General features: G+C 33.5%; 1 protein-coding gene across 32 annotated transcripts in view; it reads right to left on the bottom strand.

Annotated features, from left to right (window-relative positions):
* Positions 1 to 17,143, bottom strand: part of LOC113392068 (ryanodine receptor) — a 125,255-nt gene that overhangs the window by 15,996 nt on the left and 92,116 nt on the right. For 22 of the 32 annotated variants that reach the window (XM_026628311.2, XM_026628324.2, XM_064219300.1 and 19 more), the window contains 17 exons: positions 16,620 to 16,776; positions 16,038 to 16,360; positions 14,778 to 14,932; positions 14,136 to 14,313; positions 13,517 to 13,652; positions 7,744 to 7,868; positions 6,971 to 7,091; positions 6,214 to 6,403; positions 5,212 to 5,461; positions 4,845 to 4,989; positions 4,523 to 4,635; positions 4,246 to 4,317; positions 2,740 to 2,898; positions 2,338 to 2,565; positions 1,477 to 1,589; positions 390 to 483; positions 119 to 247 (listed from right to left, as the gene is read on the bottom strand). In XM_026628311.2, the coding sequence (XP_026484096.1) occupies positions 119 to 247; positions 390 to 483; positions 1,477 to 1,589; positions 2,338 to 2,565; positions 2,740 to 2,898; positions 4,246 to 4,317; positions 4,523 to 4,635; positions 4,845 to 4,989; positions 5,212 to 5,461; positions 6,214 to 6,403; positions 6,971 to 7,091; positions 7,744 to 7,868; positions 13,517 to 13,652; positions 14,136 to 14,313; positions 14,778 to 14,932; positions 16,038 to 16,360; positions 16,620 to 16,776 (2,688 nt within the window). Of the gene's footprint in view, positions 1 to 118; positions 248 to 389; positions 484 to 970; positions 1,081 to 1,476; positions 1,590 to 2,337; positions 2,566 to 2,739; positions 2,899 to 4,245; positions 4,318 to 4,522; positions 4,636 to 4,844; positions 4,990 to 5,211; positions 5,462 to 6,213; positions 6,404 to 6,970; positions 7,092 to 7,743; positions 7,869 to 13,516; positions 13,653 to 14,135; positions 14,314 to 14,777; positions 14,933 to 15,602; positions 15,636 to 16,037; positions 16,361 to 16,619; positions 16,777 to 16,918; positions 16,937 to 17,143 lie in introns of all 32 variants that reach the window. The other 10 variants (XM_064219289.1, XM_064219291.1, XM_064219290.1 and 7 more) reach the window with 4 other exon arrangements.

Raw genomic sequence — 17,143 nt, 5'->3', positions numbered from 1 at the left:
AAAATATTGAAACATCTTTAAAGTCTGGTACTGAGTTATATAAGTCAAAACAGAAACTATGTTTTGAAAATTATTGACGTTACGTTAAACATTGACGTTATATTTTAATTTCGGTCACCTGAAGGGCGCCCGATCGTTCAGTCATAGCACCGCGGCAGAATGTCGTAACCAGCTGAGTGAGAGGATCCGGCTTGCCTTCTTCTTCTACCACATCAGTCTTCTTCAATTCCGCGTCTTCGAATGATTGCTGTAAATGTTAATTATAATTTACATAGTAGTTGTAATATTTGGGCACTAGAATACTAGAACATTTACCAAAAAACTCTTAACAGTATTGTTTAAGTAGAATTTGAAATGTGGATTTATAGAATATTTTAAGCAGAACTTACAGTTAAATCTTCTATCATAACTTCTTGCCCTATGTTTTCCTCTTCCAGCCACAATTCGTAATACGTTCTGGCGAAAATGTTACATGCTCGATGTCTGGGAAATAGTATTATAAAAAAAACATAATCAATAGAAATATTTTTTTTTTATGAAAGTTACGAAGAATTGCAAAGAAATACCATGGTATCTTTTAATATTTTGCACAAACAGCGTTTGACTAATCGTCACCTTTTAACTATTAGTGATCCTTTGAATACAGATAAATAATGTCAGCTCTCTATACCTGAATCTAAATGATATGGCTCTTTAATTATAATATCATTCATCATATATATAAATTACATCGCTATGGAATTGTTGGCACCGCAAAGAGAGAAACCTACTGAAATGAGGTTTTCTTTATACCAACAGAGCGGCCCAATCGTACTCTTTATATTTAACAGCATTAAGTTTTCCGTTAATAAAACATAACGTATATTCACTTTATCATTACACGGTTGTCTTACTAATTTTTTTTAGAATTTTCTAGACTAAAGTGCTGATTGTCCGCAACCAATCCAATCATTTATTTGCATGTCCTTACCGACTGATTTTATAAAGGTGTCTAGATCTTAAACATGCGATCGCCGCTCTTTTCCTCGCAGCGCAAAGAATTCTTTTCCAGTTATTCGAACGTTGTTTCGGCTTTGTGGCCTTGTTAGTCCAAAGCAGCATGCATTTTACTTATTATTAGGTTAAAATTAACTTTTAATTATTACCAAACTAAGCTTAAATTTACTGTTACCCTTTTTATTATTGTCAAAAACACCAATGCCTAGTTTTATGTCTGAAAACAAAAGTGTACCAGTTTTCACAAATATTGGTCAATGCAGGCGAAGACCAAAAGGTCCAAAGAAAAACATGCAAAAATGTTTGCACACAATATTATAATAATCGTCTAAATAATAGACGAATAATAATATTAAATTAATATAATATCGATGTTTATTTAAAAATTCAGCAGTAAACATCAAACTGTAAAAAATATCAACATAAAACTAAATGTTTTGTTATGTAAACACCAAAACACACACGATATTTCTTATAAACCTTGGCAAAGAATGAAGAGAGGTCTGCCTGAAGCAGGCGATGACGGCGCGCTTACGTTGTATCGAAACCACGGAACGATATACGTTTTTACTCATTTGTTGTGGATGATCAATCTAAACGTGAATTTTGGATAAAATACAAAAAAATAATATAAATAAATATATCCAGTCGTTATTCTAAGTACCTATCCGTCAGATACCCAGTCACCTAGTCTTTAACTTAACACGGTTTTATTTTATAGTACAGGTAGGCGGACAGACAAATGGCCCACTGTTGGTAAATGGTGACCACACTCCATAGACATTGGCGTTGTAAGAAATATTAACCATTCTTTACATTGCCAATGCACCACCAACCTAGGGGTCTAAGATGTTATGTCCCTTGCGCCTGTAGTTACACTGGTTCATTCGCCCTTCAAACCGGAACATAACGATACTAAGTATGGCATGAGGGGTATTCTCTACCCAGACGGGCTTTCAAAAAGCTCTACCACTAAGTAAAATGTAACGGTACCCATGATTCAGCTAATGTAACTATACGAATAATGATAGGACTTTTTGTAGGACCTAAACCAAACTATGTTGCAATGGTCAAAAAAGTTTCAGTGTCAATTTTAATACACATGCTACAAATCTAAAAAGTCTCTATGAGCGTAATTGAGTACTATCTCAATAACCAAAAATTATTATTGATCCAATTGTTTGTAATTTTTAATCAAAATTTATCCCCATTTCTTTTTTCAGACGATACTTTTACTTCATCCGACGTTAATTCTGAATTCGTTAAAATTCTATCGATCGTTTAATTTGTGATATGTTTAGAAAAAAACTACCAAGAGTTTATAATTATAGAATAACTTACCATATGCAAACCGAAGAGTACTTTGCTCATAGCCACGATTCGTTCCACCGTGTCGTCTATGATCTTGGCTTTGTTCTCGGATGTCTCCATGGTGACGGTAGTTTTGCTCTTCGACCCAAGTTTGCTGTAGAGGTAATGTTGCCAGGACATCTCGTCCGCAGGGTCGATCTTATCAGGCAACGTTAGCTGCGTTTTCGCAAACTCCGCGACGTCTTGTTCAGACATTTTCTGTGCAATGAAAAACTTGGTAGAATCTTTATATTTAATTGTATGTGTAATAAAGTACATATATTTTGATTTCGGGCAAGACTATGACAGTAAGTATGTCCATTAGTAATTAGAGAATATTGAAGAGAAGATGAAGACACGAGAAGATAAACATTGAGAATATATTTTACTTACCTTCAAGAAACGATCTTTGCAATGTTGAACAAGCTCCTGTTCTCTACCAGCAAAGAGATTGAGACCAACTGGCAGCAACCTCTTCAAACAAGCAACCATGAGCGACGCTTGGACCTCCTTATCTTTGTCGCGTTTCTTGTCGCGGTGCTTTTTCTTTTTCTGCAAGATTTGAATGAATACGTTCATACAATATTTCAATGTGAAAATTGGTTTTTATTTTGCGATTGATTTATTAAATTATTTTAATTAGTTATTATATTACTTGTTTAATAATAGTCACAATAATCTGATATACGATATTTAGGTATGAAATACATTTTTTTTTTTAAATTCTATTATGGTTTCCTTTAAGGCGAAATTTAGTAGTGTATGATAATAGTATCTCCTTTAGCGGTTTAGCTATTGTATTCAGGTCCACGTTTTTTCACCAACAACAACAACAACAAACCAACAAGTGAGTGAGTTGTTTCGGATCATGATTTTTTCAACATCATCGCGGAGCTTTGTAGCGCTTACGCTCTCTTGCTTTGAAATTCTCGTAACGCCGTTGGTCCTGCACCTGAAGTCTCTCCAGTTGTGTCAGATTTACCATCGCATTGGATTATCAGGTAAAGAAATAGAGAGTGGTATTAAGCGGGATTGCATAAACGTGTGCACTACAATATTTACTCCACTGTTAACTAGTCTCCCTTGGGAATGGCCACCGTGAAGTCGGTCAGTATCTCACGGTGGCCATTCCCAAGGTTTTCACATTTTTCAATGACGGGCAAATGTTTCACCTCATCTTCACCTCACATATATCGGTGTTGTCAGAAACATTAACCATTCCCAACTTCAAGAATGCGCAATCAATCTTGGGAAATTAAATGTTATGTACCATTGGCCTGTAGTAACTGGTTCACTCCCCAAGTTTCGCTGGTCAGCTGTAGACTATTTATTGTACCTACCCAAGTTACGCTCCTAATCTAACCTTAGTGGAGACCTTTGTCCAATAGTAGGAAATTTACAGTCCGTTTTTTTTTTTCAAATTATAAAAAATAAATAAATTATAAGCTAGAATTGTATTCATATATTTAGTTATCTAAGCGTATTAAAGACAATAACATACAAAAATCATGTTCTTAATTAATGGTTAAATCTATTGACTTACCAAATAATTTAAGTTAAAAGCGCAGGATTAGTCATATGTGATTTAGACGACGCTACGAATAATTATGCACTAACTACTGTGGTTTTACGCAAGATTAAAAAGCGTGAGATGTTCTTTGCACAAGAGTACGAAATAAGGTTTTTTTTAATAAATATTAATTTATTTAATGTGGCAATACTTATGGTAAATGTCGATTTAGTATTATATTCAATCAGTTAATACACTGAGGCTTTTTTTAAATTATATTATAATTGTAAAATATTAATTGATTAATTCGAAGACAGAAGAAATGATAAAATAATACATTATTGTTATAAAGAAGAATATTGTTAGAAACAGAATAGATTCACATTTACCTTCCCGCCCCCTTGAGGTGCCCCATCAACAACGGTTGTAACTCTCCGAGTTGCAGTAGGCATTATCAACACCTATTCATGACAAACGAAAGTGAACCTTATTATAATGGAAAAAGAAAAGAAAAGAATTAACAAAAAATAAACCAACATCAAACTGTTCACTAACAAATGGTACACATCGAGATGAAACGTCACATCAGCAACTAACATCGCGGACACAACGTTCGGAAATAGTCCGTAATGTGATTAGAGTAGAGATTATTTTAATTTGTCTTACCATGTTGTCGATTTCGTTGGCCGATATGAAGTTTTGCTCTTCTTTCAGGAAGTACTGACTCTTGGACCAAATGTTGAATATTTCAGCCACGTGATTGTAAAGCTCCTCCGCCTCTGTTATAATCAGAATGTAACATTTGAAAATTATTTGAATCACTTTATTTTATTTGATAGGTTCTACGAGGAGTTGCACCAAAACAATAGACACCAAAATAAAATAAACTTGTGCTAATATGCTTTTTAAATTTGCACTTACAATTTCTTAAAACCGTTGTTTTATCATCTCCTTCCATCGTGACCTTGAAGTTGTAAAATAAACTCACCTGGTACATTATTCCTCAACCAGTGGTTTCTCTGCAGGTCAACATACTTAATAAGCAAAGGATAGAAAGAGTAGATGTCTCGCACGAGGAGCTGCCAGTCTTCTTGTATTTGGGATTCAACTTGAGACGTATCGTCGGTTGATGACTGAAAGTGGAAGAAAATATATTTTTATAAAGAATTCAAATCAGGTATTTTCCGTTTTTCAAGCTAGTACTAGAAATGTTTAAGAAAATTTCTAAGTTAAGTTCCTAGGATTTGTATTGTGTATACACAAAGATATTGAATATTAATGAACATGTTACCATTTATTTTCTAACCGATTAAATACGAGAAAAAAGTACATTATTCGTAAGATTAAAAACAAACCTTTATAAAACCTCTCAAGCTTTCCTCCTTGTGGAACATATTATCGGTCCTCTTCCTGACCCTCTCAGCTAGTGGTAAGAATGACTCCCGCAATAGCTCCTCTGAGCTGTTGATGATTATCTGTTGCGTGTATGTCGCGATACGAGTCATCCAAGGGGCGTTCTCATTACCGATGTTCTTCTTGATAAGTTTGAGAACATTCTTCAATAGTTGATTCATGTGTTCTGCGGTCACCATTGTGACGTGATTACTAAAAAAAATATAAAATTTTAAGAGTTAAATAGAGTAATCTTAAATTTGTATTACACTTAGGACTATGATGGCCCAATGAATAGAATTTGTCAATCATAATCTTAGATCGGTTGGGCTGTGGGCAAATCCGTATATTCTACCGCCAAGCAGCAATATTTAGTTTTTTTGTGTACCGGCTTAAAACGCGAGTGAATCTGTTTTAATGCAGGCATAAGGGACATAACATCTTAGCTCCCAAAGTTGGTAATGTAAGGAATGGTTAATATTTCTTACAGCACTAATGTATATAGGTAGTGGTGACCACATAGGTGACATCAGGTGGCTCACTTGCCGGTCCGCCGACCAATGACATTATTATTATTATTTTAAAACGAAAATGATTATGGACTTAAATTCGTGTAGCAACGCCAATTTATCATGTGCTAAGTGCGTGCATCTGTAAGATGATTTAAAGCGCCGTTTGAAAATGTATATTTTCGATTATTGAGTGCATACAGAAGTGGTTAGGTAGGTGGTATATGTTCCAGAGCCTGTTCCTAAGAAGACCGTTGATTGGACGTGTTTTGCGAGACAGACCCAACTTTGTAATTCCAAGATGCTAATGAGATTATCTTGACATAAAAACCGAATAACTCCTTATTCTGTTGTCTTCTGGTCTGTCCTAAGATTGAAACGACCTCAGGATCTGAAGCTCTATAACTACCCAATAGATATATGACGTTAATAACATTTACATGAGAGCAAACTCACCCAGCGGTTGGTGTTACGTTGTCAGGTCCTTGCGCCCACCAGAATGGCAAATACGAACACAGTAAAGGCATAACCACATCAATTATGTGCGGAGCTTCGCTGTAAGTTTTGTCAGATTCAACAAAGTGATCAACTTCATTGAGGATCGACTCTAAAGTCGGCATTGATTGCTCCATTTTCGCCATTATATCTGTCGATAAATGTATCTTTTAATAAATATAATACAAAAATTATGGATGAATTCAGTTTTGTTTCAAAAATAATTTAACTACCAATAAGAATCTCAACATGGAATCTTACACAATTACATGAACTATTCGAAATAAATGTCCCCGTTTATAATTTTGTCACAATGTCTGTCTTGGTATACATTACATTTACATTTTTACATTAGCAGCCTGTAAATTTCCTACTGCTGGGCTAACTCTCCCTGTGAGGAGAAGGTTTTGGAGCATATTCCACCACACTGCTACAATGCGGGTTGGTGGAATACTCATGTGGCTGAATTTCGTTGAAATTAGACACATGCTGGTTTCCTCACGATGTTTTCCTTCACCGCCAAGCACGAGATGAATTATAAACACAAATTATGCACATGAAAATTCAGTGGTGCCTGCCTGGGTTTGAACCCGAAATCATCGGTTAAGATGTACGAGTTCTAACCACTGGGCCATCTCGACTCTTGTCTTGTCTTGGTATATACGATAATTAATAATCTGAGTGGTTCAAAATCGTTGGTATATTCTAATGTTCTTACCTTGTGCTTCAAGCGAGTGGTCAGCGATGCGGTTCAGCAAAGAGAATTGATTGTGTTTATTGAGATGAGGCTCGAGGTAAGCTACAGGGAATGTTGAACTGAATGCTCCTAAGCATGAGCCCTGTTGAAAATAATTAAAAAAAAAAAACAACAATAAAATAACCGTGAAACGTGGATTATTTCTTCTACGCAGGGCATTTTTATCTTATTAGATATTTAGCTTATAAGATTATTGTTTTTTTTTTTTTTTGACATCTATGTTTGTACGTACGACTGAATCGAAATTTTGTAGAGTTGTTTTACTGCCGTGAAAACCAATAAAGTATAGTACTAGTATAGTAGTAATATATAAAGTAAATTAGGTAGGATAAGTAGTATGCATCAAGCACGGGGAGCTTAGCTAGTCAACAGTATACTCTATTCCAACCACAACAGTAAAAAAAGCCAAATAAACAACATTTGAGCAAATTGACGCGATATCATTGGTCGAGAGCTTGAATAATCTATGATATTCACTGTGGATTTGCGAAAAAATGCCGTTTTGAACGTCGATTAAACTGTCATCGGAATTTTAAAAGTAAAATTAAAGTATTGTTGTATCATAAACTCTTAGTACTGCACAATATAGCAGAGTTATTAGCAAATCGCATGAAAAACGTAAATCTAAGGTTTGTTTATCTTTATTCCTACTTCCATTGGAATAGGCTATAAATATAACAATACAAAAGTTGGATTACCAAATAGCAAACCAATACATATTATGTTATACTTACCAGAGCTGGTTTGTGTCGCTCTATTTCAGTTTTAAGGTATTTCCTGTCATGTGTGAGTCCCACGTCAGTTCCCAGCGTGTACAAGGAGCCCAGCATCTTGTACGATGCCACTTGAATTTCGTCCACTAAAACAACAATTTTCATTATTTATAAATATATCTAGATCGTTGGTCTAAATAGCTCATAAGACAGACACACGAAACAGATTCTGAAATCCTGGGATCAAACCACGGGCAAGGTCATATTTGATACTAGAAGTGATGATGAAGGTATTTAGGCATATATTATTGAGCTAGAAAGAGTTGTTAAAGCTATTGAGTATGAAATTCGGGATGCAAGTAAGTTCTTCAGGTATAAACTTTACTCTTATTGGATGGTAGATTTATGATTGATTGTAAAAGGATGTTTAATAATCTGAAAAACTCTCATGTGAAGTCGGAACTAAAGCGTAAGTGTATTTTAATTTTAGTTTATTTTTGATATTATGATCGAGATGTTAAAAAAAATATACGATATATCGTTCCTAAAAAATGTAAAATTAAACATTAAGTCCAATAAAATAAGTTAGGATAAAAAAACTATTTTATACATATTGGAATTTTATCAATATATTTTGTTATTTGGATACTAAATATTTACAAAATAATTATAGTTTGTTACACGAAAATCTTCTATTGGGTTTTCATATTTTCAATGAAATAAAACACGCCAGGTCGTATAACAAACAATTTACTTTTATCGTTGTTCGGAAATAAAACTTAGATGTTGCGCAAGTATTTGCCTGAAATATTTTTGATATTTGCTGTTAGTAATATTTTTCTTTTAAATAATAATAATACACATTTAAACTCTAAAATCAAGTATGTTACAGGTAATATGTAATAGTGTAATAAAAACTAAAGATGTAAAAATAATACTTCAATCCCAACCTAGTAATATTTCGTCGGTTAATAAAGCGTTGTACGATTTTATCAACAAATATGATCAAATAATAAATATATTGAAGTCTAAAGAGGAAAAACGTAACGATTCGGTATCTAAAGACAATCATGACGACTCTAATGTTTCATCTTATGAAAAACAAAATGAAACACCGAAGAACTGGTTACATCAAAAAGTTGATTATATCAGAGCAAGTACATTTCGACCAGTAACAGCGGTTATTTATGAAAGTGAATCGCTTGATGACGATATATCTAACTCTAAAAAAGTTTTAAATAAGGCAAAACGACCAGTTTATAATTCAAACATTGAAAACATCTCATTAGAATATGCTCAAGACGAAACTGACAATGAATCATCTGAAGATAACAATTCGGAAGATATACAAGTAATATCTATTGAAATGCCTCCAAAAACTAAATCGAATAAAAACAAAATCACTACAAAAAATAAAAAGAAAACCATGACAAGTAAAATACCTAAAGTGTTTCAAAATATCTTAGGCGAAAAAACTAGGTTCAGCGTACAACGTCTTAGTTCCCGTCAACGTAAAAATTATAGCCATCCACAATTACAGTTTAGAGCGCCAGTCGATGCGAGAGATAACAGTAGGAGAATCAAGAGAATAGTATATTCAGAAACATTTTCGCCGAATAACATTTGGCAAGAAATTATAAGTCGACCTATAAAATTGACTAATGACGAAGATCCATTTTTCAAATCGCAAAAACCTAAAAGAGAAAATACCGATAAAATAACAATCGTCATTTTGACGAAACAAGAAATGGTAACCAGAACTAACTATTAGGAAGTTTAACATATTTTTTTTTTTATGTAATAGTTTGGCGGACGGGCGAATGGGTCACCTGATGGTAAGTGGTTACCACCGCCCATAGACATTGATGCAGTAAGAAATAATAACCATTCCTTATAATACACAAATGCGCCACCAACCTTGGGATCTAAGTTGTTAGGCCCTTGTTGTTATGTAACACTGGCTCACTCACCCATAAAATCGAAACACAACAATACTAAGTATTGTTGTTTGGCGTAGAATATCAGATGAGTGGGTGGTACCTGCCCAGATAGGCATGCACAAAGTCCTGCCACGAAGTAATATCTCTTTATTTCTGTAATGTCTCATTTCAGGATGATAATAATACCTTCGAAGAATCGGTTAAGCTAGCTAGAGATGACAAAATGGAACCGTCAAATGAATATCAATTTCGAAATCACGAAAAAATGGCATTGCGAAGCACATATGGGGATACGTGTTTGCAGGTTCCCATTATAAAATGCATTAAAGTAAGTTCCTTACTCGGATACAATTAATTACACAAGACCATATCTTCGTATATCGTTATTTTGCATTTTTAGGCCTTAAAAGCAGTAAATAAGAAAGTTTGCAAGGTACGATTTAAATGTAAGTCGGACTGGAAGTCCAAATTTATGAACAACGGTAAAAAATCATGCAATAAACAATTTGAAATAGCAAGGAGTAGTAAGGAGAGCAAAAAAACACTAAGCGGACAAAAAATTTTTCCGTTACATTTACGAAGATACAACTACAACGGTACGATAACTATCTACTATGGGATATGTTTTATTTAACATTGATAATATATAATTTTTATATTTCTTGTAGACAGTTCTATCGGTGCTGCAAAATATATTTTACCTGAAAAGCATTATGCAAGTACAAAACATACAAATTAAAAAATATATACAAGTGAAATCGGTGACGTTGACTTAAATGATATTGTATGGTTGCAGGATTTCATTATTCATACAGACAATAAAACTCTTGTGTCTGTTTCATCACCTAAAAAAATATATCTACGTGATAAATATGAAACGGAATGCCAAAAACTTTCCAGATTGAGATGTATAGAAGCATGTTTTGACGCAGCGAAGGAAACATGTGCTGAGATTTCTTGCGATAAAAATAAAAAGAAAGCTTTTAACGAATCATGTAGGGAAGAATGTAAGAATCTGTTCATTGTCAATCGAGGCAAAGATTCAGAGAAAGACTCCAGTGACAGCGACAGCACCGAAAGTAGCGAGTCTAGTGACTAGGACTTAAATCGAGCTCATAAAACATTTATTAATAGTAATTTTACTATAGCAACAAATATCATAAATAAAAACACAAATACACATGTGTACCAAACACATGTGAACTATAAAGTCTCTAAATGTAATTATAAAAGCTGAGAATTAATTTTGAGCGTTAAGTGTTTTATAATAAAGTATAATCAGTAGCAAACTTAAAATATATAAATAAATAATAATTTGTTTTAATTCATAAAATAAAATTAACGTAATAAATGAAATGCAACCGATCGTATAATCAATCTTGTTTTATTGTACCCGGACGCTAAATTAAATGAAATTGACCAATTTTTTTTATTGTTTCCTTTTAATATTACTTTTTTGTCTGGTAAAATGATAATTTTAAAATTTATGAAACGAATATTTAAATTTATATTTTGAATATTTAAAAAAAGTTTTATAATTTCAGATAAAATGTGAAACAAAAAACATATTCCTTATTTTTAAAATAGCTGGAGAAGAACGGAACAAAGATCAAGGAGATAATATACTCCGAGGCAAATATCGCGATGCCTGTGTTAAAGTCGCTATAAGAAAGTGTTTCAAAGTAAGCGGCACGGCACTATAATGTATAAAAACCGTCAACGACGAAATATTTAGTAACATTCATATTGCTTACAGGCTCTTATGCAAGTTAGTAAAAAAGTCTGCAAGTCATATTCACGATGTAATTCAACTTTGAAACTCGATTTTAAAAACGAAGCTAAGATTAAATGCCTCCGTGAATTTGACTACAGCCAAATCGAATATAATAATCAGGACTATACTACGGGCGAAAAAGGTAAATTTATAATCTTTTATCTAATTTGGTTTATATTGTAATTTAATTTTAGTTATTGACTGAAACATTTTTCGTTGCAGATGATGATGATACATTTTCTGATGTGACCAGAGGAAAATATTTAGATGCTTGCTTACCTCATATGATACCTCAAAGTATGGTAAGTGGAAGTAACTCAAACTCCTTTATTCAATATAGAAGCATTACACTTACTTATTGATAGTCAAATCAAACACTACAAACGGTTTGGAAAAGAAAATACCCTGAACTGAGAAGAACCGGCGAAAGAAACTCAGCAGTTAATGGATTTAACTTTATTTATGAAAGTGAAAAATGAAATGAAAGATGAAAAGAGAATCGATGTGGTTAAAGATAGTTGACAATTAATAAAATATATATTTATGGTACCTGTTAATCTCGGTAGCTAAACTTATAAAGTTGCACAAGTGCAAAATTCAAGGTCTTGAGTTTAAAGGCCCGTTTATACAATAAAATAATATTGAGTTATCGGTCAAGAATTTCTAATGACAATTTTCCTGAGACTCAAAAAAACCTATAGTGCATCTGTGTACGAATACAATTGACACTGTAATTTCTCCTTGTTCTAAATTGTTCAGGATGAAATAATCGTCTTCATCAATACTAACATTATAAATGCGAAAGTAAGTCTGTATAATGTATATCTGTCTGTTTCTCTTTACGGCCAAACCACTGAATTGAATTTGATGTTTGCTATGAAACAATATTGAATACCAAGAAAGGACATAGGCTACGCAAGCGAAGCCGCGAGTAATAACTAATAATAATCATAATGTTATGTTAAAAATTAAATAAATAGTTAAAAATTTTCAGAAAAATAATACTAGAAGTCTACGCAACAATACATTAGAAAATTTAGTTGAGCAAATACTTCGTAGTCGTTCCGAGCGAGAATGCCAGAAGTTGTCTCGAGACAAATGTACTCTGGCATGTTCCGATACCAGCACTATAGTTTGTGGCGTTCACGAGTGTAGTAGACGAAGGAAAAGTGCGTTTATAGACACGTGTAAGAAAGTATGTAGTACTGCATACCGAGTTCACGAGATATCAAGTTCAAGCGACAGCGGAAGTTCCAATTAAAATGTAAATAAAATGAAAATATATTCGATTTTGTCATTAAATTTGATGATACGAGTACTTCAAATAATAATATACTTTATTTAAGTAGATCCGTATGAGTATTTTTTTTTGTTGTTTGTGCAAATCAACGAATATTAATTTAAGTATTATCCTTTATTTTTAAGTAGCTACGATAGGGCTCAATAAGAGTCTATACAACTTTAAGATTTAAGAACAAACATATCGAGATCTATATATTTTTTCCGGGTAGAAAATAAACTTTCAACTTGTATCATTCTGTTTATTGATAAAAACCGCATCAAAATGTTTATAAGGTTTAAGCGTACTAACGGCGGAAAGAAACTTTTTTTATGATGAGATAGCTAAAAAAACAGTATCATCACTTGAAACGATACCTCACAAATAGTAATAGAGTATATAGAGATTTTCAAATGAGGCAATGCAGGTGATAATAGTATTAACTCGCCAGATATAACGATCTCAAAGATGAAATTATAAGGACGGTTACAGAACGCAGCAATAGTTCCAATAGTGTTGTCTACAACAGGGGTCATACCGAAACAACTTCACCAATTCTTGAAAACTTTAGGTCTGCATAAGAGTACATTCATCCAATTACAAGAAGGCTAGCATACTAAATACTCGTAGAATAGTCAGAAAATTTCTATCACAAAATATCGCACAAATCCAACATACAGCCCACAGTAAGACAGACCTGCACTCGGCCCAGGGACGTGTACGTCGACTGAATCCGGTAAAATGATGCCAAGTAAAATTGACATATATAAAAATAATAATGGTGCAAATATGATCACTCACACAACAGGTCGGCGCCGTACTCGCAGTTGGCGAGGTGGTCGAACATGGCGGTGAGCACGGGCAGCAGCACGCCGTTGATGTAGCCGAGCGACGTCGACGTCTTGAGGTGCGTGCCGCGCAGGTGCGCGTACTTGCCCTGCGCACGTTTGTGAGATATTGGTTTCGACCAATCAAGGTTTACATTCATTTCAAAAAAACCCTCATTTTATATACTTCGATTACTATTAATTATTATCTAATTAGACTTACTCCAATTTTAATGTAACAGTGGAAACTTTGTTGGCTTGTGTAAGACGTATTATGGTATCAAATGTTTTTGTATTATACTTTGCTGTGTGTTATTTTAATTGGACTGCTCCCGTTTGAAAGGGTGAGTGAGACGATGAAATGTCACTGTCTTATTTACCCTATCATTTGTAATGACAAGCACAGCATCATAAATGCTAGCACTGACATCGCTTTATAGATTCGACTAGATTAATGGTGAAACCAAAGCTTTCACTTTATAATACATTAATGTTTAAGGAAAGCTGCAAAGATACATGACGTTGCATGAAACTATAAGCTTCGGTTTAAAATTAAAATATAATAAAATAACTATATAAATTTCATTTCTTACATCCTGTAAATTCATGATGGTATGCCCAAGATCATCAGCTACGTTATTGAAGAAGGTGAGCATGGAAGTACGGATGAATTCGGGGCAGTTCTTCACGAGGGACTTGGCGTCGATACCCTTCACCAGTACTTGGAGGCAGCGGACTGTTATTCGTACATCAGGACCGAAGGCTGCTAACCTGTTGGATTAATTGGAGTTTTGACAAGTTGTAGATGAACATATAATACATAAGGTGATCACAATAATCCTGAATATTTAAAAAATATTCAGCGTTTTTCGTGAAAATAGACAAATTAAACTTCGTCGGATTAGCGCAACAAACCATTTAGTCTATACACACTTCCAAATATAAAGCAAATCCTAATATTTTTTAAGCATGAAAAAATAACACTAAACACCTATAATATTGAAAGATATTGAAAATAAATTTTAAATTAATGCGGAATTTGTGTGATTATTTGTCAGTGGAAGCCAAGTCGATTATTATTCTGCTCATATACACATATTAATAATACGTCAGAGGAATATTATTTGCAATTTAATAATTCGCTCTATTGTATGTAAAAGTTTTCTTGTAAATTTTCAACACTATTATCAAAGAGTATATTGATAAAGAGGATGTATTAGGAGAAAAAAAATCACCTGGATCTCAGCAAACTGGCCAGCTTGCAGAAGAGAGCAGCGACCATCTCTTTCTCTTTCAAGCTCGCCGCTCCCACGTTGTTAGTGGCGGTCGCTACTGCGATGAAGTAATTGCGATGGGTCGAGAAATACTTCTCCATTAAAGGAAGTACCACCTGATGATAAATGTTATTCATGTAATACATTAACATTTAAACGCAACCAAGATAATGTTCAGAAATACATATACATTTAAATATAGCACACGTTCGATATTTTAAAAAATAAAAATGAAAGTATGAATCGAAATACACAATACAAGTCAATACAATCATAATACGGATGTTACTAAAAATATATAAATAATATTTTTATACTAGATAAAAGCATATATAAAACTACATAAGTTACAAACGAAACATCCTACAATTTAGAGAGAAGCTTGATATGTTTTGATTTAAATATATAAGGTTAAGAATATTTAGAACGCGTGCATCTTAACCGATGATTTCGGGTTTGAACCGGAAACCATCGGGTTCAAACCCGATATCACCCAGGCAGGCATCGATGAATTTTCATGTGCTTAATTTGTGTCTATAATTCATCTCGTGCTCGCGGTGAAGGAAAACATCGTGAGGAAACCTGCATGTGTCTAATTTCAACGAAATATGGCCACATGTGTATTCCACCAACCCGCATTGGAACAGCGTGGTGGAATATGCTCCAAGCCTTCTCCGCAAAAGGTAGAGGAGGCCTTAGCCCAGCAGTGGAAAATTTACAGGCTGCTAATGTAATGTTTAATGTAAAGAATATCTAAACATAATATTTATAAAATAAGACTGATACCTTCTTGAAATACTTTAGCTCCGACTTGTCTTGCTTGTAATACAATAAAAATACAAAAGACACAGAGGATAAAATTGTTAAAGATAAAAGATAAAACTACTTTAATTATTTAATATTAAATTCGAAAAATTAACGTTAACATTATATCATCAATAATATTGAATAGCAATTATCGAAACAACATGCAACTGACTTAAGAAAATAACTTTGCATCAATTTTGATACACTTTACAGAAGATTGTGTGGACTAGAAGTACAAGTTTACAGAAAGAACTATAAAATCTTCTAATTCTTACTATATAATACAAATGTACTTTAGTATAAAATTGGAAGTAACTAGAAGTGTTTAGATAGAATACTTGTGCAAAAGGCAGTTTTTTTCTGAGAAATCTCCAAACGGTTTTACGAATAGGTGATTCTGAATACAAAACATACCTTGGAAAAGAATTTAATATCTCTCGTGCTTGTTTTGAAACTGGTTCGCCTACTGAATGTAGTGGAGGGTTTCAGTAGTTTCATATTAATCGTGGCTCGGTCTATATACTGTATCAATTTCTCCAACAGCGAGTAAGCGAATCTGAGCTCTATTGCTACACCAGTAGAGGTCTGTTCTGTATCACTTTGCGCTGTTTTAGGTCTGTGCAGCTTGTAGCCTTGATATTGGAGATATTTGAGGAATTCCTGAGAACGTTCACGATCCTTTTTCTTCTCTTTGTCAGTTAGAAGATCGTACGGGACTAATTGAGGATGGATTCCACCTACAGATACATTTATAAATTAGAGGGTTGAAGGTTCCACGTTATTATTACACAAATAATATAATAAATTCGCCACCGTCTATTAAGTGGCACTTTACTTTAAAAATAATAAGGCTATTCATTTTAATTTGAAGCGTCAATAGTGCAATAGTTTTGTAAAAAGTCGCAGGATCGATCTTGATTTTATTTTATCGTCCCCACTATATGACGCCACAGTTGTCGTCTCGACTCCTAAAAAAAAATAGTTTCTAAAATATACCTCCATTAGTAACTAATTCTTCTTTCTTCTTCTTAGCCCAGATGTCATGTGCGTTCTCTGCGAGTCTCTCTGCCATGTTCTGCATCTCTCTGGATAGAGTCAGGTTGGTCATGTCGACGGGGTGAGGGTTGTAGTTGAAGGGTGTTGCTGAATCCGTCTGACGAGGGAGATATTAATTTAAGTAACGTAACGTAACTAAGTAGCTTTTAGTCAAAAAATGTTATATCAAAAAAAAAAAACAAATTAATTGTAATTAGTAAGTATTATAGAAATTTTAGAAAAATATATTATGTACTTACAAAAATCTCGAGAGTTTGCTTCAGTGCGCAAGAAAATAAAAAAAAATCTTATATTATTAAGGTAATATAAATAATAAAGTTTTTAAAGGAACATAGGTAAACCGGTTATCATCTAAGAAAAAAACAATTCAAAATCGGTTCTTCCGTTTAGGAGCTACCGTGCTAAAGACTCAAAAAACTCCAACTTTGAAAGTTATAACTTTTTTTAAAGTGGAAAATTTAATT

The sequence above is a fragment of the Vanessa tameamea genome, chromosome 27 (genome assembly GCF_037043105.1).
Source record: "Vanessa tameamea isolate UH-Manoa-2023 chromosome 27, ilVanTame1 primary haplotype, whole genome shotgun sequence".
Lineage (NCBI taxonomy): Eukaryota > Metazoa > Arthropoda > Insecta > Lepidoptera > Nymphalidae > Vanessa > Vanessa tameamea.
The sequence above is the reverse complement of the archived record's forward strand: the minus strand, read 5'-3'. Positions and strand labels throughout refer to the sequence as shown.